Consider the following 23,698-nt stretch of genomic DNA (forward strand, 5'->3'; position numbering starts at 1 on the left):
TGTTATTTCTTATTTTCTTATTTGAACTGTTATTTCTTATTTTCTTATTTGAATTGTTATTTCTTATTTTCTTATTTGAATTGTTATTTCTCTACTTTATTTTATTTAACTTTAAGAGACCTAAAATTGTGTTAAAGGGACTGTTCTCCTATTACTCCTATACCTCCACTTTTGGATTAGGAATACATCTACTTCTCTGGGATTAAATTAAATAATCTGTCATAAAGCTTTAAAAAGTTTTTTTATGTTTTCCCGGAAAAAAATTTACCGATGAAACATTTATTATTTGTGATATATATAAAAATATATTTATATTTACAATATGAACAAAAATATTCTTAGACCTGTAACAAACCTAGGAGCAGCTGTATATTTGTCTATCTACCGTAAGCTATGATTTTATTTTTGTAACCTGACCGGCCCCACCGGTCTATCTATTTACCTGTTATCAATAAATTAGTTCAGTACGGATGGAATTAGCCTGGGTAGGCTGTTAGTTAGATATAGTGGCTGTTTAGCTGAAAGGACAGTCAGGGTTGACTGAGGAATTAGAGTTTGAGACAGTTTAGAACTAAAGTTTATCGGGCTAGATCGTTACAGACCTTTGCTCCTTCTTTTGAAAACTGAAATAGAATTAAAAGAGCTGGAAACTTTTGTGTTGTATACCCATATAATCCCGATGGCTTGATCTCGATATCCACAGTGAGCACTTTTGAATTTTACACATAATCTGCTTGATCTCTTGATTTTGAAATCCGCAATTTCTCTGTTCTCTCATTGAGATTCCCTGGCTGCTGATTGGCTGTTCGATTTACACTGACGAAAGTCTTCATGGGATATCGACTAGGTTTAAATTAATCTGTAGTTTAATAAAGATTTAGATATCCACCAAAAGTTCCTCAGATATCCCCCCCCCCCATATATAGAGTGTTATAGACTGAATTTGTGAAAGGAAGCCATGATAAGAGATATATATAGGTTAATTACAAGAATGACGGGGTAGGATACTATACTAGCTTTATCTGACTAATAATATGATATATTATATACCAGCTCAAGTACCTGGCGTTGTCCGTGCCTAAATACCATCAGTTTGGACCGTTGACAGTGCACATAAGTCTTTAGTTTGGGGCATTTTGTTAGAACATGAGAAAAAGTTTTCATGTGTTAAAGGGACTGTATGCGTAATTTCAAGTGACTCTCCATACAAAAAAGACAATATTACAACGGTCCCCTTATAACCTAAATCTGATCAATATTGTGGAGAATACTGTCGTTTTTTTTACTCTTAAAGTGTTTATTTCTGTGATTTTCTCTTTCCTTTGCATTGAGTGTCACTTGAAATTACACTCACAGTCCCTTTAAAACAAAATTTTAGATAATTCTCATAATAATTAATCTGAACTCTGCGTTTTGGTTTTCTGACATATTCCTAACAATATTTGTAGTAAATGCCCTGCTCCTAAAACCGCTCTCAGACCCGTATCAATCCAGGTACAACTCGTCAGCTATAAATATCAACCCTAGATAAATAATTTATCTAGGATGTCAACACAGATTGCCAAACCACTGGGCACGATCTTTAGTTACCAATGTTAAACCAGACACGATCTCGTCAACTCGTTTGTTAAAACAAGGCTACACCATAATCAAAGCGGAGTCTATTCCAACTGATTTATATTTAGATATCTATGTTACAGGTCTAATGTAAGTATTCACAAGATCAGCGCGGATATATATAAGCGTAGTTAAGCCAGTCACTGACGTAGTTATATTTTGATCACAATACAGGTTTTGACTTATTTACAGACGTAGCTAGGCTAAGTTAATCGCATTACAAGTTTTGCGTAGTTAACGATAAGCGCATTTAGATTTACAGACAATGTACAACGTAATATTGCTGTATTACATATTTTCTTAATTCCCATGACAGCATATTCGTATCATTTAGAAATTCTTTCGTTTCCTCGATATGACGAACAAAATGTGCCAAGTTCCTGGCAGAAATGTTATAAAATTGACAATTCATAAATCTTTTGCTTTTATAAATTGGTTGAAATTGAGCAATTTATATAAACACCAGTGTTATATAATGAGAAACTGATTAAACCCAGACAACGGAAATATTAACTTTTATGAACAAAATTAATCAAATATCAACTTTAGGTTAAAGGGACTCTAATTTCAAGTGATCCTTCGAATTTAATGTGGCATGGCTGATTTTACAAAGATAACCTTTCAAACTCTTTTCTATTCAAGAATAAATGAGATATACTTTTTATCTTGATGCAAAGACATCGAATCTTTTCCACAAACTCAGATTTTCTAATCACTATATCTTCTTTAGATTACAATGTCGTAGACCTTTGACATTTCAAACTATGACTTTTGATTGATCAAATAGTAAAAAGTTCACTCCTGTACGCCGGGTCCATTAGCGCCTGATCCAAACAGGGTTCAGTCATGTGGTTGTTGTCTATTCTGAACCAATAGAAATAGTATGGCGGTAACATCTATCTTTTTATCTATCTCATCATCCAATTAGAGATATGAATCCTTCAAGCGGCGCTATCAGTATATGGAAATATTTGCTTCTATTTAAACTGTATAAGTGGGTTTGAAATATCAAAGGTTTACGCCATTGGGTTCTAAAGAGATAGAGATTAGAAAATCAGAGTTTTTGTCAAAGACTCATTTCCTTTATAATTTTCAGTAGAGGTTTCCTATAAGAGGGACTAAACGATTTAATTTAGGAAACTGTCAGAATTTAACATTTTACAAATAGATTAAACAAGGATAGATATTTCATATTTTTGCTAAAATAAAGTTTCAAGGGGTTACCGTTGTCAATAGGGCACAAAACTCTTTAATGGGATGTCACTTTATTACTTATCACTACCAATTAAGTCAAAATTTCTGATGATCTAAATGATCTTTCTCAAAAATAAAGTGAATCATTTACGTATTTGGTGGTTTAGTTTCTGTAAAATAATAGTTTAAAAATTTAATTTAATTTGCCAATTTAAACCAATTATTAACATATATAAACTGTTAATTAGGAGAAAATCAAATGTTTTGCAATTCCAACAGATAAGGGCTCATTGTGGACAACCAGTTAAATATATAAATTTTTTAAGTCAGGGTTAATCTACTGGGGATTGCCGCAAGGTATGAAACATCATGTAAAGTAAAATCCTTAAATACATCAAAATGTATAAATTCAAATTTGATTCTTTAAATATATATATATATATATATATATATATATGTACATGTGTATATAGATAATGTATAACAGGACTGCAGATTGCAGAAAAACTGCCGGGGGCAAGTTCTGGAGAGGTTGCGAGAATTATGAAATAAAAATACGAAACTTACAGATAAAAATAATGGGGTAGGTTTCATGTATCCTGGAGAAGGTTCCATGTATCCTGGAGTAGGTTCCTTGTCTCCTGGAGTAGGATCTTTGTTTACTGGAATAGGTTCCCTGTATCATGGAGTAGGTTCCCTGTATCATGGAGTATGTTCCCTGTATCCTGGAGTAGGTTCTCTGTGTCCTGGAATAGGTTCCATGTATCCTGGCGCATATTCCTTGTATTCTGGAGTAGGTTCCCAGTATCCTGGAGTAGGTTTCCTGTTTCCTGGAGTAGGTTCATTGTATCCTAAAGTAGGTTCCTGTATCCTGGAGGAAGTTCTCTGTATCCTGTAATAGATTCCCTGAATCCTTGAGTAGGTTCCCTGTATCCTGGAGTAGGTTCCCTGTATCCTGGAATAGCTTACCTTTATCCTGGACTAGGTTCCCTGTATCCTGGAATAGTTTCCCAGTATCCTGGAGTAGGTTCCCTGTATCCTGAAGTAGGTTCCCTGTATCCTGAAGTAGGTTCCCTGTAACCTGGAGTAGGTTCCTTGTATCCTTGAGTAGGTTCCTTGTATTCTGGAGTAAGTTCCCTGTATCCTGGAATAGGTTCTCTGTATCCTGGCGTATGTTCCTTGTATCCTGAAGTAGGTTCCTTGTATCCTGGAGTAGGTTCCTTGTTTCCTTGAGTAGATTCCCTGTATTCTGGAGTAGGTTCTCTGGCTGTATCCTGGCGTATGTTCCTTGTATTCTTAAGTAGGTTCACTGTATCCTGGAATAGTTACCCTCTATTCTGGAGTAACTTCCCAGTGTACTGGAGTAGGTTCCTTGTATCCTTGAGTAGGTTCCCTGCATTCTGGAGTAGGTTTTCTGTATCCTGGAGTAGGTTCCGTCTATTCTGGAGTGGATCCCTGTACTTTGGAGTAACTTCCTAGTGTCCTGGAGTAGGTTTGCTGTATCTTGGAGTAGGTACCTTGTATCCTGGAGTAGGTTCCTTGTATTCTGGAGTAGGTTCCCATTTTCTCGGAGTAGGTTCCCTGTATCATGGCATAGGTTCCCTAAATCCTTGAGTAGGTTCCCTGTACCCTGGAGTAGGTTCCCTGTATCCTTGAATTGATTCCCTGAATCCTGGCGTATGTTCCTTGTATTCTGGAAGTAGATTCCCTGTATCCTGGAATAGTTTCCCTGTATCCTTGAGTAGGTTCTTTGTATTCTGGAGTTGGTTCCCTGTATCTTGGAATAGGTTCCTTGTATCCTGGCGTATGTTCCTTGTATCCTGAGGTAGGTTCTTTGTATATTAGAGTAGGTTCCTTGTATGCTTGAGAAGATTCCCTGTATTCTGGAGTAGGTTCTCTGTATCCTGAAGTAGGTTCCTTGTATCCTGGAGTAGGATTCCTTGATCCTGCAGTAGTTTCCCTGTGTTCTGGAATAGGTTCCCTGTATCCTGGCGTATGTTCCTTGTATTCTTAAGTAGGTTCACTGTATCCTGGAATAGTTTCCCTCTAGTCTGGAGTAGGTTCCCTGTATTCTGGAGTAGGTTCCCTGTATTCTGGAGTAACTTCCCAGTGTCCTGGAGTAGGTTCCTTGTATCCATGAGTAAGTTCCCTCTAATCTGGAGTAGGTTCCCTGTATTCTGGAGTAACTTCCCAGTGTCCTGCAGTAGGTTTGCTGTATCTTGGAGTAGGTACCTTGTACCCTGGAGTAGGTTCCTTGTATTCTGGAGTAGGTTCCCATGATCTTGGATTAGGTTCCCTGAATCATGGCATAGGTTCCCTCAATCCTTGAGTAGGTTCCCTGTACCCTGGAGTAGGTTCCCTGTATCCTTGAATTGATTCCCTGAATCCTGGAGTAGGTTTCTTGTATTCCGGAGTAGGTTCCCTGTATCCTGGAGTAGGTTCCTGTATTCCAGAGTAGGTTCTCTGTATCTTGGAGTAGGTTCCCTGTATACTAGAGAAGGTTCTCTGTATCCTGGAGTAGGTTTCCTGTATCCTGGAGAAGATCCTAAAGTAGGCTGCCTGTATCTTGGAGTAAGTTCCCTGTATTCTAGTGTTGGTTTCCCGAATTCAGGAGTAGGTTCCCTGTATCCTGGAGTAGGTTCCTGTATTTTGGATTTGATTCTCTGTATCCTGGAGTAGGTTCCCTGCATCCAGTGTAGGTTCCATGTATCCTGGAGTAGGTTCCCTGTATTCTGGAGACGGTTCCCTGCATCCTGGAGTAGGTTCTCTGTATCTTGGAGTAAGTTCCCTATATTCTAGAGTAGGTTCCCGTATTCTGAAGTAGGTTCCCTGTATTCTGGAGTGGGTTCCCTATATCCTTGAGTAGGTTCCCTGTATCCTAAAGTAGGTTCTCTGTATCCTGGAGTAGGTTCCCTATATTCTAGAGTAGGTTCCCGTATTCTGAAGTAGGTTCCCTGTATTCTGGAGTGGGTTCCCTATATCCTTGAGTAGGTTCCCTGTATCCTAAAGTAGGTTCTCTGTATCCTGGAGTAGGTTCCCTGTATTCTGAAGTAGGTTTCTTATATTCTGGAGTAGGTTCTTTGTATCCTGGTGTAGGTTCCCTGTATCCTAGAATTGGTTCCCTGTATCCTGGAAAAGATTCTCCATATCCTGGAGTAGGTTCCCTGTATTTTCCTATACCGGATCGAGTAGGTATTGATCCTGGTTCCGTCTAACAGTCCTGATTATTTTAATCCATGTATAGAAATGAACCTGCAATGTCTCCGCTACCAGGATTTATGTTCCTGGGAATCCAACCCAACCTGGTTTCAATAAGTATTTCAACGAGGAAGAATGTTTCTGAAAGGGGAGCATTTAAAAACTTATCTTTAAATCTGCGAACCCCAAACCTGACTACTGGAGGGGGGGGGGGGTTAAGGACTGCAAATGTCCAGTTCTGTAATTTTAATTGATTTCTCGAGTAACCTCCAAATATTTTAACAAATGTAAAGCAGCAGAAAAATTCCTTAAACTTGGGAAATCTGATTTGAAAAAATTGTATATTTTTTACAGGTTCCAGGACGGGTTTATTAACAAGGATTTATATCCCGTGACGCTGTAGACAAGAGTAATTTCTGTTTTATCCGTGAAACCCTGAAACCCTTGCCTTGAATACATTTTTTCTTGGTTATACATTCATCCCTTTCTCTTTCATATAAGGTTATTCACAGAGGAAACAGGGAAACACCAATATTAGGAAACATTAAGTATAAATTTCGTTCAGCCGTTTCATAAGTCTCATCCTTTCTGGGTAAACTAGATGATGTGTCCGGCGTTATCCGGGATATTTTAAGAACTGCCTTCCGTGTCAACCCTTTTATCCCAGGGGATAAAATATAAAATATTCATGTTGACGTTTACACCACGTGCATTCTAATATACAGAGCGTCCCATATCATATTAGATTATCTCCAATCTTTAACGCCAAAATACGCACATAATACTCAAAAATCTAGCATTTTTTGCCTTATAAAATTTTTTAAAATGACTCATTCTTCATAAATTTTCTGATTTATCCCCCAAATTTTAATTTAGACCCATTGACGAGGTCTAATTTAATGTGGGACACCCTGTATAATACATCATTAATCTTCTTATTTTACAATTAGAAACTAGCTTGGAAACCCAGCTTTGCCTTGAAACTTAACTTTCTTTTTCTAATCCCCTTATTTTGGCAACCGGAAGATGTAACCCTTTGATATTTCAAACTTGGATTATTTGATTTACCGTAATTCATAGTTTGAAATATCTAAGGTCTATGACATTGTAATAAAAAGATATAAGGATTAGAAAACCAGAGTTTGTGGTAAAGACTCAATGCCTTTGTCAAGGTGTTTATGAGTTATTACATACATACAAACAAATTGCAAAACAAACATTACTACTTTATATATGCACTATTAGCTTGGGAACCCAGCGCTGCCAAGGTTACTGAAAGTTACTCCTCCTGCCCTGTACCCGCACTTGAATGATTTTACCAGGAAACTAAATTTTCCCTATTAAAGTCAACCTTATACTTAACTTAGAATCTCAAAACCAAGTCTCCCGTGTCTGCAAATAAAAATTTAAGGCAAATCGGTCAAGGGGTTCCTGTGCTATGATCGGACAAACAAACAGACAGACAGACAAACAGAGATTACAACTTTATATATATGTATGAAAAGATATTAGAGGGTATTAGAACTAGGGAAAAGGGGGTAAATTTATTTACATTTTTGTATAATGCGTCATGGAAAACAGCTCTAGAACTTTACTAAGTTTTTAAACTTCTGTTTATAAGAAGCTATTCTTATGAAAACTCATGTTTTGAAATCCATATAACAACGAAGCAAGTTTACTTTCCTCAGAGTTTTGAGTTGTTAAAATTTGACCAGTTAGTCCGTATAAAATTAATTTCTTTCTTATATTGTGATTTGACTAGAGTTTATGTATTCATGGCATGGGCAGTAACTTGATTCGTTTTCTAACAGCTACCCCAAAAATATCTGAGGATTCAACATTTCCAAACTGTATTATGTAAAAGATTGTTTTTTAAACTATGTAAAAGAATTTTTTATAAGAGAAAATATAAGGAAAAACTATCGTTGTAAACAAACGGTTTTGGTTCGTTTTTAATACATCTTTCCACAGGGTTAAATATTGGCGTAGTAAACAAATTTTAGTTCAAACAATTTTGTACGTGGTGAAAAATTTAGATATTTTTGAGAACCTTTTAAAAATGTTGAAAACACGAATCACGTTATGAATTGTTATAGGGTAAAATGAAAATCTTTTTAAATTTAAAAAGTTATAATAATAGTCGTGCAATGAAGACAAAAAAGGTCGGAAACAGTTGCACTTAAAAAAAATACTCAAAAGATAGATTTTTCCAGACAAATCAGCTCATTTGATATGAAAACATGCAATTTTCTTTACTTCCCTTATATTCAATAGAGTGCACGGTGCAACGTGTGTATATAATAAAATGCATGTTTGCATAGACCTCAGCTTGTGAAAGAAAAAGTCCCAAGGTGGAAAAGAGAACTATGAAAGGATTGGACTGGGTTTACCGTGATACTGCAGGATTTTGCAGAAAAACTGCATCCTCAGCTGTAAGCCAAGAATTATGTAAAATAAGGATCCATGCAATTAGAAGAAATGTCAACGTACTTTGAAGTGATCCTTCATTTGTATCGTTATATTCTCGATTCACAACAGTACCTTGAAGCCCTTTATCGGATCAATAGTAAAAATAATATCGTTGTTTTTCTGTTTTTAATAACTATACATCTGCTTGCGGAGTTGCAATTCCGCAACTTCTTGGCAGAAAAATTCGCAATCAATTAGATTGCCTCCCTTGGGTTGCAATCTAATATTGCAATCTAATGTTGCAATGAGGGATTTAATAGTGTCATAATTTTGTTTAAAAGTTAGAAAAAAATATAGATTCGCTGAAAAGGCGAGACGATTTTAAGCAATCGTATATGTATTATATGTTGTTTTAAACCAAATAGCTTCACCTATTTCACCAGTAGCTTGAAGAATAACAGTAAAATGGGTTCAAGCAATCGCTGCTTGAACGTTTAACGGTCGTTTTCCTAGTTCGCAATTTTATGTGTTTCCATGCATTACGATGTTTCAAATAGGCCCAAATAGCATTTTCTTAGTTTAGTGCATGTGTATCCTTAGTTTTTAACATCCTTGGTCCTTGGTTGTAGAATATTGCACTAGATATTGCAGTAGGAAACATTTTGTCAGGAAATTCTTTTTAAGTATAGTTTTGGCTGGGAACCAAATATGAAACAAATGAATGCGAATATTAGTCAGTTTCTTGTTTTGCAAGAAAATATTCTAAAATATTAATATTTTGCATTGTTTACAATAGATATACAAAATACATATTCGCTTAGAAATGTACAAATTCATTTGACAGATATAAGTATTGTTCTTTGCTTGGTTCGAATTAACCCCCCCCCCCTTGTTATAAATCCAACACATTGAATTTCAATACTTACAGTAAGAACCAGAAAACTGTGGAATAAAGGAAGACGACGTTTAAACTCAAATTATGACTTTAGATAGTCCAATGAGCGAACAGAAACAGAAATCGTGCAGGGTTAACAGACACATTTCACTTGATTTGTGATTTAATAAGTGCCTAGTCAAACTAATTGCCTTATAACTACATCAAATACGCTTACGCAATTGCTATAAAGTCGTCTTCCTATTTTGGAGTTTTCTGGTTATGTAGTAACTCAGTAAAGAAGTTATTAGGTTGCAGAGGTTGGATGGGTCCTTAAGGCTTATTGGTTTAAAAATATTTGATTTTGATGATTCCGTTCTGTGTTCCTGCAGGTGCAGAAATGTGCAGTATTATTCTTTGAGATGAGATCTTTGTAAAGTTAAGAAGGGGAGGAAAGGGGGGAATGGATATTAATTGGCTTTCGGAGGTGGGGTGACTTGGTGTGAGGGGGCAGTCAGGGGCGTAAAAAGTGGGATGGGGGAAAGTGTTTAGGTTTCAGCACCGCCCCTGGACAAATTTTTATCTACGCCCCTAGTGATAGTTGCATTATAGCGTTGGGGAGGGGAGGTGACGGGAAAAGGGAGGTTGGGGGGGAAGGTTGGACGGGGGAAAGGTTGGGGTGAGGTGAGGTTGGAGGGGGGGGGGGTAATAGTGGAGAATTAAACATCCGCCCAATTCAAATTACGCGTGCATTGAACTTGGCGATTAGGGAGCATTTAGAGGCTTCCTTAAATTCACCATTTTATATTTAATCTTATAATTTCTTAAATTCACCATTTTATACTTAATCTTATAATTTCTTAAATTCACCATTTTATACTCAATCTTATAATTCCTTAAATTCACCATTTTATACTCAATCTTATAATTCCTTAATTTCGCCATTTTATACTCAATCTTATAATTCCTTAAATTCACCATTTTATACTCAATCTTATAATTCCTTAAATTCACCATTACTCAATCATATAATTCATTAAATTCACCATGCCATGTGCATAACATCTCATAATTCCTTAAATTCACCATTATATACTCAATTTTATAATTCCTTAAATTCACCATTGTATACCTAATATTATAATGGAATGTAAGCAAAGTTACAAGTGACCCTCAATGCTAATATGACAATACCTGATTTACAAGGATACCCTTGACAACTTTGTTTGATCAAGTTTGATGGAGATATGCATGTTTTTGTTTATTTAAACTGTTTATTATCATTTTGGGTTTCTCTGCAAAACTGAATTGTCCATTTTTTCCATAAAAATAACAACCAAGAGATTCCCAGAAATAAACAATATTCTGGTGAGAAAATAACTCAATATTCCGCATTTTTACTCAGAATAAGGTTTTAAGTGAACCCTTGTAAATCTGGCATTTCCATCTGTTCATCGAGGGTCAACTCAAATTATGCTTACAGTCCCTTTAAGATTCGCTAGCTGAGCTGTATGATATTAACCTCGAAATTTTTTGTGGAATATTTTTTCCGTTGATATTGATTCAAATTTACATGTAATGTAATATTTAGGAAAAAAATTACATTTCAAATAATAATGTTTTGTATACGGCAAGAACACACTGAACTTTACACATTGAAAAATTAAATGTAAATACTTTTACAGAATTGTCGTTAAATATTGTATTAAACTGAGCGTTTTGAGGAGGGGGTGGGTCATATTTGTTTATCACCCAACGGTTCTTATCATTGACTGTAATATTGATAGACCAATTTAATTGTTTTCACGCAAAACCGAAAAATTCTAGGAAAACGCCATATTTATCGTATCTAACTAGAATTCTGGGAATACGGTGTTCACATGATTATTTTCATTCATCTGCTTGGTTTCACTTGTTCCCAGGGATTCGCAGATTTTCCGACTTCTCAGAAATTTTAGATTATCGCTTCGTTGGCACAGGTATAATAAGTTTTTCTTTTTATTTCTGGTTCTTTATGAAGACGAGTGAATCCAGAGAATGACACTCTAATATATCCCTCTTAATGTTCAACCCAAAAGCAATTATCCTCCCCCCCCTCTCTTTAAAGTGTGTCTTTGAGAGAAAAAACTCGAGATAATTCTTAACAGTAAACCCTTTACTTGTTATCTGAATAAAAATTTGGAAGATATCGAATTTTTTCTATCTTAAAAAAAATTATTGTCCACATAAATGTAATTACGGCGACAGTTCCTCTTTCTATAGAAAGTTTATAAATTTGATGTTAAAAACTGTTGAAATGATTTCAAAACTCTGGTTTATAGAATCAATCTAAACTCCACAAATCTTACTTAGACCTTTCTCTTCAAGTGATTTTTCATTTAAAATGCCTGATTCACAATGGCACCATTTTAAACTTTGTCAAAGAAAAAATGATGGAGATATTCTTCTTTTTCTATCTGAAAATTGATCTTTTTTACTGTTATAATGATTTATGTACGGATTTTAATGCAGAGACAAGGAAGTAAACTGACCGAATTAACACTTTTCCAGACACAGAAAAAGAAGATATCCTACTATTAACTCAGCTATAAAGCTTAAAGGTTTCAAATTGCCCTTGGAGGGTAGTTTGAAACTACGTCGATAGATTAAAAAAAGGTTTTAATTAAACATAACAACATATTCATAAATTTTATGAAACAAATTAGATAAAACATATAATTTGCATCCACCTTTTCTTGAGTATACATAGAAGATTATAAAGTTTATTCACAAATATCAGAAATGATAATTGGATTATTTAAATCGTATGCTTGATAAACTTGCTTTTATTACATCTTTCAAAATTTTTACTCTGGCCAAAGATATTGACCATGAAACGATTTATGGTAAGCATTAGCAAACTTACAAAGAATACAATTTTACAATTGTAACTCGCATTCTTGTGGAGCACTTTTAAATTAAAAAGAAAAACTTAATGATAAAAGCAGATTTCAAACTGATGCCCATCCCTGTATTAAGCATTTGTAAAAGTAAAATACTCAATTCTCTAATATAAAAGCTGTCTCCTGTCTGACTGTCAAATTATGATGACTAAATTGCAGTCATATTCTTATGTCAGCTTGTTCAAATATCAATAAATTGTTCAATAAACTTCAATATAGAATTGGAATTAGATCTTGATTCGTGACGATATATTTAGATTTATTTACGCGGCATTGATAACATTTTTCAAAGGATGAGATAGATGAGAGAACTTTGTATTTTATACTATACTTTATAATAAACAGTTTCGCTACGGTGAGAACCAGAAAACTCTGGAATAGGAATACGACTTGTAGACTTAAGTTATGACGTTAAATGGTCCAATGAACATGAAACCTTTCCAGTGTAAACAGACTCTTTTTGCACTTAATAAATGATTTATAATTTACTTATAGTAGAACATACACTTCCTTTAATGTCGTCTTAACATTCCACAGCTTTCTGGGTCTGACTGTAAATTTAACTTATGAAAATCAGAATATAATCTCATCTTTTTATATCCGTGTCTTTCTGGACGAACTTGAATATTCAAATTCAAATAAACATGAGAATTTATTGACGATTTTGAAAGCCAAAAAGTTATTGATTAAAAACGATCGTATTTTTGCTTAAACTGAAAAAATTCAAAATTCAAGAATTCTAAATTCCATAAGATAAGTTATAATTGAAAACATGTAAGAATTATGTCGTCACTGAATTCACATGTTTTTTGGTACCACCTGTACTCTGTAGATATACTAATTTAAACAGTTTCCCTAAATGAGATATTTAATTTACTTCTAAACGAAAAGAACATTTATGAAAAATGTAGCGAAGAAACCTGAGTAATTAGAACTCATAGAACATTTGAAAACTGTTGCAACTTTTTCAAATTGCATCAGCCCTGTGTGGTCCCAAGACAGGGTGGATATTCTTCACTTTAACCAAGTGACACGGAGTACATTCTGCCAACGGATTTCCAGTCATGGGATTGATTTTACCAGAAAGTATTTGAGCAGAGAAGTTTGGAATATTTATTTGGAAGTTTTAGTATTATTCTGGCTTCCTGCCGTTTTACCAATTATATGTCAAATTATTATTCTCATGTCAGGACTATTTGATTTCCCACAAGCCCCCTCCCCCCTTGTAAATACGCCCCCCCACATCCCCCTCTTTAACCTAAGCTTAGCCCCATGTTTATATTATAATATTACTATTTAGCTCATCCATGTTACAAAAACATTTCAAAACTTTTGTTGCTCAAAACCGAAAAAAAGTTATTAATTTGAAAAAAAAGATTGTGATAACCTAAAAAAAACTCGCATAAAATACGACTGTACCTATATAAAAAATCCAGGAAATATTTTTAGAAAAATAAAACTTATTTTCACTAAAGCATGTAGAAATAAAACTTAAGTATAGTTTCAGATTTGGAAATATAAACGAGAAAAGAATATTTAACTCCTATAGTTTCTATAATTACACATATAGAGGGGGGCTGGTCAATGATCAGTTGTGTGAACAGCTTGAAATACATATTCCAGGAATTCTAAGGTTTCTGATTTCTTCCAGGAATCTTTAGAAACATCGGTTCCGACAAAACCGTGTTCTCAGGGTACTTCTTAGAACAGACGGAGGCGATAATCAATAAAAGAAAACCGTCCAAACCCTCCTTTTCGTTCTTCAATCGTATTACTAGCCCCCCCCCCCCTATTGCAATAAAATGACGAGAAACTATAAAGTAATAAAATAATATATGATACTATTGTTAATGTCAGGTCTATCTATGATAATTTGAGACTGACAATGGAAAAATCTTGGCTATTTCCTAACTCTAATATTCTGTAGAAATCTTCAAATTGCAATGTACAATGTGTACATACCAGAAACTATTGAATATCACATGAAAAATACAATTATGTGAAAACGTTTTATGTTTATTTTTGTCAATTAGTATTCAGACTCCAGGGGGGGGGGGGGTTTATTCAATGAAAAAAAAAATGAATTAATAACAGTATGAAAATGATTGTATCATGAATGTATATTTTATTGAGTAAATTCATGGTGCATACAAGGTGTCCCACTAAACCTAATAGTTGAAAAATAACGTTAAGATCGTCTTTGATCTTTGATAGCCACCTAATTACAAAATGTGTAAATAAAATGCATAGATTTCCATAATGTGGCGTACCTACTAGAAAGCTTTTAAGATGGTGAAACCTCTTTGTACAGGATACACCGACCCATTACACTTAATACGTTGACTTTCAAGCTTAATACAGAGGTGGTCAGAACTTATGTATCGTTAATCTTAAACGCTTAATCTCGATATCCAATGCGGAAACTTTTAGATTTGTGAACAATTGCTTGATTCCTTAATTAAAGTTATCCCTGCAAGGTATGACCATCACAAGATATCGAAGAGGAAGAAAATTGATCTGAGCTGGGAGCTTTAGCATGGGATATCTTTAATCCCGATCGGTTAATTAATCTGGAGATAAATATCAAGAGGAGAACAAGCATTATTTAATCTGGAGATTTAGAAAAAGGTGAGATCAAGCATTAATCCCGATATCCACCATTCAAAAGTTCCCAACTCTGTTGCACACGTTCTGAATTCTTGTAACATTATAATAACATAAAATACATAAGATTATATTTCATGTCGTCTTCCTATTCCACAATTCTATGGGTACTATTGTATACAAGATTGAAGACTAGCTTTAATCTTTAAGTCGTCTTTAAATTCCATATGTTTTGGGACACCATGTACGTAGCTATAGTGCATAGGCCGTTTGGATAATTTATAGTATGTATTTCCAGGAAGTGGAAATAAAAACACTTTTTGCTCCAACACTCATTTTTCATTCTTCTTAACCCAGATATTTATAATCATAGACCCTGCAACTCGACTGCAACACTTGTAACATGTGAAGCTTTTTAGAAACTTTTTGTGCATGTTTTTAAATAAAAGTAATATTTTAAAACATCACTTCAACAAAATATCTTTTCAATTTTTAGCCTTTATAGTACTCAAAACGTAAATTGACAAAATTGTGGTCGTCTTCCAATTTTTAAATGAATATTTGTTCTACTCTATTTTTATACAGGGTTCCCCGTGAAATATGATACTTAATGGACGTACGGCTGTCAATCTAGTATGCTGGGTTTATTAGCACCTGATCCAATAAGGGTTCAGTCATGTGTTTGGTGCCTATTCTGAACCAATAGAAATTTCATGGCGGTAACATCTATCTATCTCATCAAAAATTAGATATAAATCCTTATATCGGCGCTATAACTGTAAATGAAAATGTTTACTTCTACTGAAACTATAGTGAGCTGCACGGAACTTACATTTCAAGGTTTCCATACCAAAGCGCTGAATATGCCTTCATAAGCTATATTTAAGACAGAACTACAAAAGGAATTCCAGATCGTTATATTTGAAGAGAATCATCCTTTTTGTGAAATATAAATAAAAACTTTTTTATACAGTTTAACGCTAAATAAGCCAAACATCGAGAGAATTCATCAAATGTCGTATTCTTCACTTTCTGAAAATGGACTGTTGCAGATATCTATTTTTTAATTAAATGATTATATGGAGCTCTTTAAACCAGTCTCGCGTATTCATGGCTAAATATTTATTTTCGCAAATACTGAGATTTACGTAATAAAGTATGAAACCCATTGAAAAATTGTCAAGACGACATTTGATAAATTCTTTCCATGTATGGCTCACTTAGGGTTTAACTGTATTTAAGCGAGTAAAAATATTTTGTTATATTTTGTAACTTATCATATAGTTAAAATTGATTTAAATCAAGCAAATACAAATCTTCGGAAAAATCTCAAGAAAATCCGCGATTTTATCTTTTAGTTCAGTAAATACAAGCATTAAAAAATGAACCTACTAACAACCCTGATGATAACTCAGCTCTTCTTTTATCAGTTCGTTGTTCTTGGGAGGATTTTATCGGTTGATTGCTCCTCTAATCCTAGTTCATCAGCTGATTACACCTCTGATCCCAGTTTATCAGCAGATTACACCTCTGATCCCAGTTTATCAGCTGATTACTCCTCTGATCCCAGTTTATCAGCTGATTACTCCTCTGATCCCAGTTTATCAGCTGATTACTCCTCTGATCCCAGTTTATCAGCTGATTCCGGATTGAGAGACAAAGACGCTACGTTCCCGGATTTTACAGACTACGAATATGAAGATATATTGGATTATGATCGAATTGACATTTGATTTTTTATTTCTTTTTTATATTTACATTATACTTTATAGTAGATATAAATAAAGAAACTTTTTCACCAATCCAAATATATAAACGTTTTAAGAATTAAGAATTGATATGAAGCTAAAAAAAGGCCAATATCAAGGGAAGATGAAAATAATCGTTAAAATAGTTTATTATTTACCTCTAAAGGTTTTCTGAAAAAACTATTTGATTCGATTGAATTAAATACAAGCAAGAGATATTTGTCCTTTTATTTTCATAATGTACGCATTTCCTTTCCAATTTCCAAAAAATGAGAGAAATCTAATGTGTATTTCCGTTTTAGCTTTGATTGAAACAAAAAGATTTTTTTAAATTGTGGTGTTTTTATTCACAAAGTACATATCTACATATTTATATATACTGCAAATTGTATAACTTTACACACATTAAGAAAAAGCATACTGCAAAATGCACATGCAATAACAGGTTTTGCAGTTTTGCAAATAAAGAATGTATCGTGTTATGTAACTTTTTATATGTGATTCAGCTTGAAGAATTTTATATGATGGATAAAAAAGTTTCTGGGTGTATTCTGATGCAGCCTGAACTGGGCTGAGAACTTTAGAATGATGGATATCAAGATCAATGCTTGTTCCTCTCTTTTCCTTAGTCTTGAGACTAACCTAATCTTGTGTTTGTATCCTGAAAGTGAATAAAATTCAACCAATCAGAGTTGCGTATCACAAGCCAGGAAATTTAAAACTTTGCGCGCCATTTAATGAGAGATCTCGACATTTAATTATGATGAATATACAGAGACGGGAGGGACTCTCTTATTTTAAAAAACCGGTTTCGGTACTATTGTGGAGGTCTATTTATTCGTCGCTACACTATATCCAAAAAAGAGTGGATTAAGCAAGAAATTAAAAGTGTCTACATTGGATATTCGGATTAAGCAGTCGTGATTAAAGGTATCCCATTCTAAAGTTCCCAGCTCTAGATCATAATATTCAGCTCGGACAAACTTATCCCTTAAATGATTTGCGCCATCTTAGGCCATAGAATTGTCTTTTTCAAACAGAAAATAGCTTGTTGATTTTATACAAGAAGATAAGAGACGAGACAAATTAAAGCGAAGACGATTTATCCGGCATCTAAATGGGTGTTGAATGTGATTCATTGATGACACTCTTTTACACTGCAGGCATTGGGTCAAATAAATTACGTTGATCCACAATCTCTTTTTAAGTTATACATTCCTCGCATTTAACTTTCAGAATTAATCCGAATATTTTATGGTCCACGCAGAAAAATTTAATCCTTCTAAAATGTTATTGAATATCTAAAAAGGTCAGTGCTCAGTAAATCGTAAATATAAGACAAGGTGTATTTCACTAAATAAGTACAAGTCGCTTTAAATAAAGAGTTTCCAATGTGGATATCGTAGTTAACGACGCATTGTAAATCAGCGCCATCTTCAAATAAAGTTACGACCTTAGAGCATGTTAGAACCATATTGCCTGGAGCCGCTGAATCCTATGAAGAAGGTTGAGTCCAACATCCTGGAGTAGCTGAGCAGTTCCTGTAAAATGTTTGGAGGCTAAGTATACAGCTAGGAGGCCGGTTAACCCACCCACGCTAAATATCCGGGTTATGGTGGAGTCCTGCCAGTCCTTATTCAAGATACACTCATGATAGCGCATTCTAAATATATACATTTAAACATTTAATCATTACATTTAATACTTACTATTTTTTTGTTAAGATTATTTTATAATTTTGCAACCTGATGGTGTAAATCTTAGATTTTTTTACTTAGATTATTTTATCTAACAGAATATCAAAGGTTTACGAAATTGGGTTGCAAAGATATGGGGATTAGAAAATTTTAGTTTGTGTCAAAATCTCAGTACCTTCAAAAATTTATTTAATTTAAGATAATTAATTTGAATTAATTTAAGTCTATGTTATAAACTGAGAACCAGAAAACTGTGAAAAAGGAAGACATACATTTAATTAATCATTGTTGATTTCCTGGAGTCATATGAGGTTCCACTAAAGAATCGGTTCAGCCGTTTAGAAATTCATTTGGAACGAAAAACCCCATACAAGAAACGGACAAGACATCTACATTTGCATCCACTACAGTGAGACCCATAAAACTGTAGAATTTATGATTTAAATTGTCCAATGAACATGAATTAAGCAACAATTGAACAGTCTGTTAAGAACCACTCCAATCAAATTGCAATTCAAGCTATAATGGTAAAACAATGTGTGCCAAAACAATATAAAAATACACAAAGATTATATTAATGTCGTCTTCATATTTCAAATTTTATGGGTCCTTCTGCATATATGTCGGCTTCATATTTTATGGGTCCAATTGTATAAATATTTACCTGGAGAAGGTGACTGAAGTATAGAGTGGAACCCATTTGTTGGGAAACATCCAGTGAAGGAAATTATCGAATTTTTTACGAAGGAGGAAGGATTTCTTATTCACCAAATCTCTCATCTAGTAAACAAAAATAAGATGCTCCGAAAAGAAACGAAAAAATATCATACATCTGCAGATAAAAGGGTTATCCAACATTTTGTTTGGATGAAAAATCTGTTTAAAAGCTTCTTAACTTTAAAAAGAAAATTACTTTAGCTTCTTTTTCTTTGAACACTATCCTTGACTAATAAAAACGAGCATAGGGAACTTTTCTGTACTTTATATTTTATGGAAATTTATGTTTAGAAGCTTCTGTCAATATTTTTCTGGCCCCCCAGCTGTCTTGATACACCCACCAAAAAATGATTTTATAAGTTAATCCTGAAGTAGTTTTGCAACAAATATCAAATGCTTGTTTAAGAAAAGGTCGAAAAGTTTTGTCATATTTTTACCTCAACATAGTTGTATAATGCTAGATCACACATTGCCTCTGCATCAGGATTCCTAAACTTACTGTACTCATCAAGAGCCACACCTAGCTCCGGGTTCTGATTCAAACAGTCGTTCATCACCAAGCAGTCCTCCATCCCGCAGTTCATCCCCTGACCGTAGAAGGGAACCATGGCATGCGCCGCGTCCCCCATGATAACAGCGGTCGAACCAATGTTGTACGGGAAGCATTTTATACTTACAAGAGGCAGAGCAGGGTTTTCTAGATAGGATTTAACTAGGTTCTCCTGTCCTATCAGAGGAATGGAATCCTGAAAGTTCTCATTAAAGAACTGGAGGACGGACTCCGTGTCTGTCAGAGAACTAAAGGTGTCTGTCGGCATAAAGAGTGTGAGAGTAAAGGATCTGTCCTGGTTAGGCAGCGCTATCATCATAAACTGACCACGTGGCCAGATATGAAGATAGTTTCGCGGCATTGCGAAATCTCCGTCAGGAGTTGGTGGGACAGAGAGCTCCATGTAAGCATGAGGTATGTACTCCTGACTATAGTTAAACCTTGGTTTTCTCATCATCTCTCTTCTAACAGCAGAGTAAGCTCCGTCACAGCCTATCACCAGATCAGGATTCACAATAACCTGGAAAGTAAAAGAAATAGTGGCGTTAATTGTTGATCAAGAGTATTTTCCGAAATATATTTTCCCATATGAACTTTTCCCAAAATGAGAGAATCCTTTACGAGGTTCATAAGAAAATTGATTTATACAGTTAATGAGAGGATATGTTGGGTTAAAGACTCTGGAAGGTCCGAACAATGAGCGGAGCCTATTTGAGAATATGCCCCTTTGTAAATTGAACAATTGGAGACTTGTTCCTTGGGAAGTGCCTTTACAACTATTAACAATAAAACAATTTGTTGAATTCACTTTTTTTAAATCGAGTCTTTTCAAAAATGTGTTAATCCCATTATCTTTGCATCCTGATCGTGTAAATCTTCGATATTTCAGACTTTGATTCTTTGATTTAAAAAATCATAGTTTAAAATATTTTGTTGCAAAGATATAGAGAATAGAAAGTTAGAATTTGTGTGCAAAGACTAAATTCCTTTACCTTTTCTTCATTGTCTGAATCTGTTCTGACGAATATAAGCTGTGGTTTGTCCAGATCTGCTTTGAGTAGTTTATGATTAAAATGGTAAGTTATATTCGAATATGTATCTCCTTTATCCAACAGTATCTCATTTACATACCGTCTCCCAACAGAATAGATACACTGCTCACCCTTCCCGTAGGGAATAGGAAAAGTAGCTCCATCCAGGTTGTGAATCATTCGAGCATACATTGGGATACCGTACTCGTTCTTCACATGGTCCGCTAGTCCGATCTGGGAGAGGGCGGAGAGCGCTCTGACCGACATGGCGAGGTTGATTGATCTACCTGGAACATGCTCCATTTGTCTTATGTCAGCTCTCACGTCGTACACATGAACCTGGGATATTACATATCATGGCACATGTCAAAATCACACATCAAAGAAACTGATTACTCATCTCAAAGTCGAATTTTCTTAAATATGTATATTTGAAATATGATTTAGTAGATCTTTTATATTTCAAACTTTGTCTGCTATAATCAAATAGTTCAAAAATCCATTAGGTTGCAAAATATTTAGGAACAAAAGCTAATATCTTTTATCCTGATAATTAAGATACCCCTTAATAATATTAAGTTAATGTATTGTATACAGTTAAAACTGGTAAAACGTGGAATAAAAAGTCATCTTTGTCTAATATTTTTTTTTAAGGAGTTAAAGATAAATTTTTAAATAATAGGTAAATATTATATAATGTTTAAGGTCACATTTACAGAAAAGTAACAGTTACAAATTGCAGTCTTAATTTTTAGAAAAAGACTGGTTGCCACTGTATTTTGCAGCTAGGAATTAATCAACAATTTTGTTATTTTTTGAAATTACAAATAATTTCCTCCAATCTTCTTTCATGACTTTTATGGCAAAAAAATGTGAATCAAAACATGCACAAAAAAGACAAAGAAAAAATATGTATAATATAATATAATACGATGAAAATTTAGCTTGTCTGTCTGTTTGTTTGTGTCCAATAATCGTCAAAACGGCTAAAAAATTTGTGTTTAAAATTTATTATTTTTGTAAAAATTTGAAAATGCACGATAAAATATTATGAAATTTGCAAACTTTTTTATTATTTTTTTTTACTGTACAAAGAGAAGATGCTCACAGATAAAAAGTTGAAATAGAAGATGGGCGCGAAGCGCCCTAAAAGCCTAGTATATCAGATATATCAGTTATTGTCTGTCTGTCTGTTTGTTTGTATCCAATAAACGTCAGAACGGCTAAACCGATCGGGCCCATATTTTTTGTGGGACCTCGGGTGACCCCAGGGAAGGTTAATGTTGTATTGAATTTTCAAAAATTTGCCTCTGACAAAATTAAATTTTTGCAAATATTGAAAATACACGAAATTTCTTTTATAAAATCCGATAATTTTGTTTTGTTTTGTTTTACAAAGAGAACATGTTCACAATTGCAATAGAAGATGGACACTAAGCGTCCTAAAAGCTTAGTATAAATATAATTACAAAATTCATATATGGCATTCTTATTTTATGTAAAGACGGTAATTAATTTTCTTTAAATCTCCGTCTCATAGAAAATTAGTGTCCTTTCAAAAATGTTATGTTATTTATTTTTTACAATCTAAGCACCCCACAATTCAAAAATAATATCACAAGAAAATGAAATTTGGGAAGACGAATTGTTTCTTTGAATGAAAATGATATTCTTGAAATAGAAAATAAACTTTAAGAGTGAAAACTTAAATCAACAAACAGAAAATTGCGTATAAATTTTTTTTAAAACTGAAAATAAAACTTATGGGATAATAAAAATCAATTTTAATAGATCAAAAAGACAATTTATTAAAAAATCAAATCAAGACCTCCTAAAAATCCACCAAAAAAATTAGTTACCTCATTTCATAAATCCTCCGTCCTTACATAAAAACTGAGTATATAACATTTTCAAATATATTTGTATCCCCCTCTACCCTCCCCTCCATCACCCACTTTAGATTTTCATCAAGTTTTGTAATTCCAATTTGTACTTTATAACATTTCTTGCTCTTTCATGATATATAGGGTCGAATAAGAAACCTACCTCCATCCCTCTCTGAGCCAGAAAACACGCCTCCAAAGATCCAACAAGCCCCGCCCCCACCACAGCCACACACACCTTCTTATCCGTCATTCTGCCACGCCTCTTGATAGCTAGCCCGCCTTTAATCGACTGAAAACTTGGTTGCCTCTAAAAAAGTTGAAATCCTGAAACTAGTTTGAGACCAAGTTAATTAATTGTATAGAAACTATTTCTTGGTTCGCAGAGTAGAGAAGAGTGAAGGAAGGAGAAGTTTAAACAATATGGTTCCTGCATTTCTCCTTTCCTGATTCTGTATCAGGAAATAGGAGGGTCAATCCTTCCCTGCTCCCGTATCAGTGTACTACTGGAGAAAGAAGACGTATCTCCTTCCCTACTCCTGTACTATGTACTACATGAGATAACAGGCGGCGGCTCTCTTTCCCTGCTCCTGTGTCATGGTGTACTGGAGATAGATGCTAGGCTCCCAATCCCTGCTCCTGTATCAGTGATATTCTGGAGATAGAAGTCTCTCCTTCCCTGCTTCTGTACCAGAGTACTACTGGAGATAAAAGTCTTTCCTTCCCTGCTCCTGTATCAGGGTATTGCGGGAGATAGTTAAGTCTCACTGCTCCTGTATCAGGGTACTGCTGGAGATAGAAGGCTCTCCTTCCCTGCTCCTGTATCAGGGTCCTACTGGAGATAGAAGGCTCTCCTTCCCTGCTCCTGTATCAGGGTACTACTGGAGATAGGGAGAAGATAAACCAATATCATGTATCACACTTCTCTTGTATTATATCGGTGACGTCATGGAACATAATTATTTCAGCTGATAAAATATGTAATATATAACATATCCAGGTTTACCAACAAAGCATGGGACTTATTTTGACGACCAAAAATGTTTCAAATATAGACTTGTCAATTCTAACAATCGTATTATACAGCAGTAACCAGAATTTTGAGTACTGAACGTCGTCTTCCATTTATTTCTAATTATTATAATAAATATTAGAATATATAAATATTAGAATAAAAAAGAAGAAAGAATTAACTGTTACAGTGTTTTTTTTTCTGGTTCTTCTGTAGCCAAGA

At 34.4% G+C, this 23,698-nt stretch overlaps 2 protein-coding genes across 2 annotated transcripts; both read right to left on the bottom strand.

Annotated features, from left to right (window-relative positions):
- Positions 1–3,731: 3,731 nt before the first annotated feature.
- Positions 3,732–5,501, bottom strand: LOC111709700 (DNA-directed RNA polymerase II subunit 1-like). The gene is made up of 3 exons (XM_023483569.1): positions 5,156–5,501; positions 4,441–4,820; positions 3,732–4,127 (listed from the first exon to the last, which is right to left on the bottom strand). Exons 1-3 carry the CDS (start codon positions 5,499–5,501, stop codon positions 3,783–3,785), a joined length of 1,071 nt encoding a protein of 356 aa, XP_023339337.1. The 3' UTR covers positions 3,732–3,782.
- A 12,415-nt stretch (positions 5,502–17,916) lies between these two features.
- Positions 17,917–23,351, bottom strand: LOC111709698 (kynurenine 3-monooxygenase). The gene is made up of 5 exons (XM_023483568.1): positions 22,628–23,351; positions 20,543–20,920; positions 19,438–20,070; positions 18,948–19,063; positions 17,917–18,249 (listed from the first exon to the last, which is right to left on the bottom strand). The coding sequence occupies exons 1-5, from the start codon at positions 22,715–22,717 to the stop codon at positions 18,051–18,053; spliced, it is 1,416 nt and encodes a 471-aa protein (XP_023339336.1). The 5' UTR covers positions 22,718–23,351; the 3' UTR covers positions 17,917–18,050.
- Positions 23,352–23,698: the final 347 nt, after the last annotated feature.

This window comes from Eurytemora carolleeae, unplaced genomic scaffold (genome assembly GCF_000591075.1).
Source record: "Eurytemora carolleeae unplaced genomic scaffold, Eaff_2.0 scaffold992, whole genome shotgun sequence".
NCBI lineage: Eukaryota > Metazoa > Arthropoda > Copepoda > Calanoida > Temoridae > Eurytemora > Eurytemora carolleeae.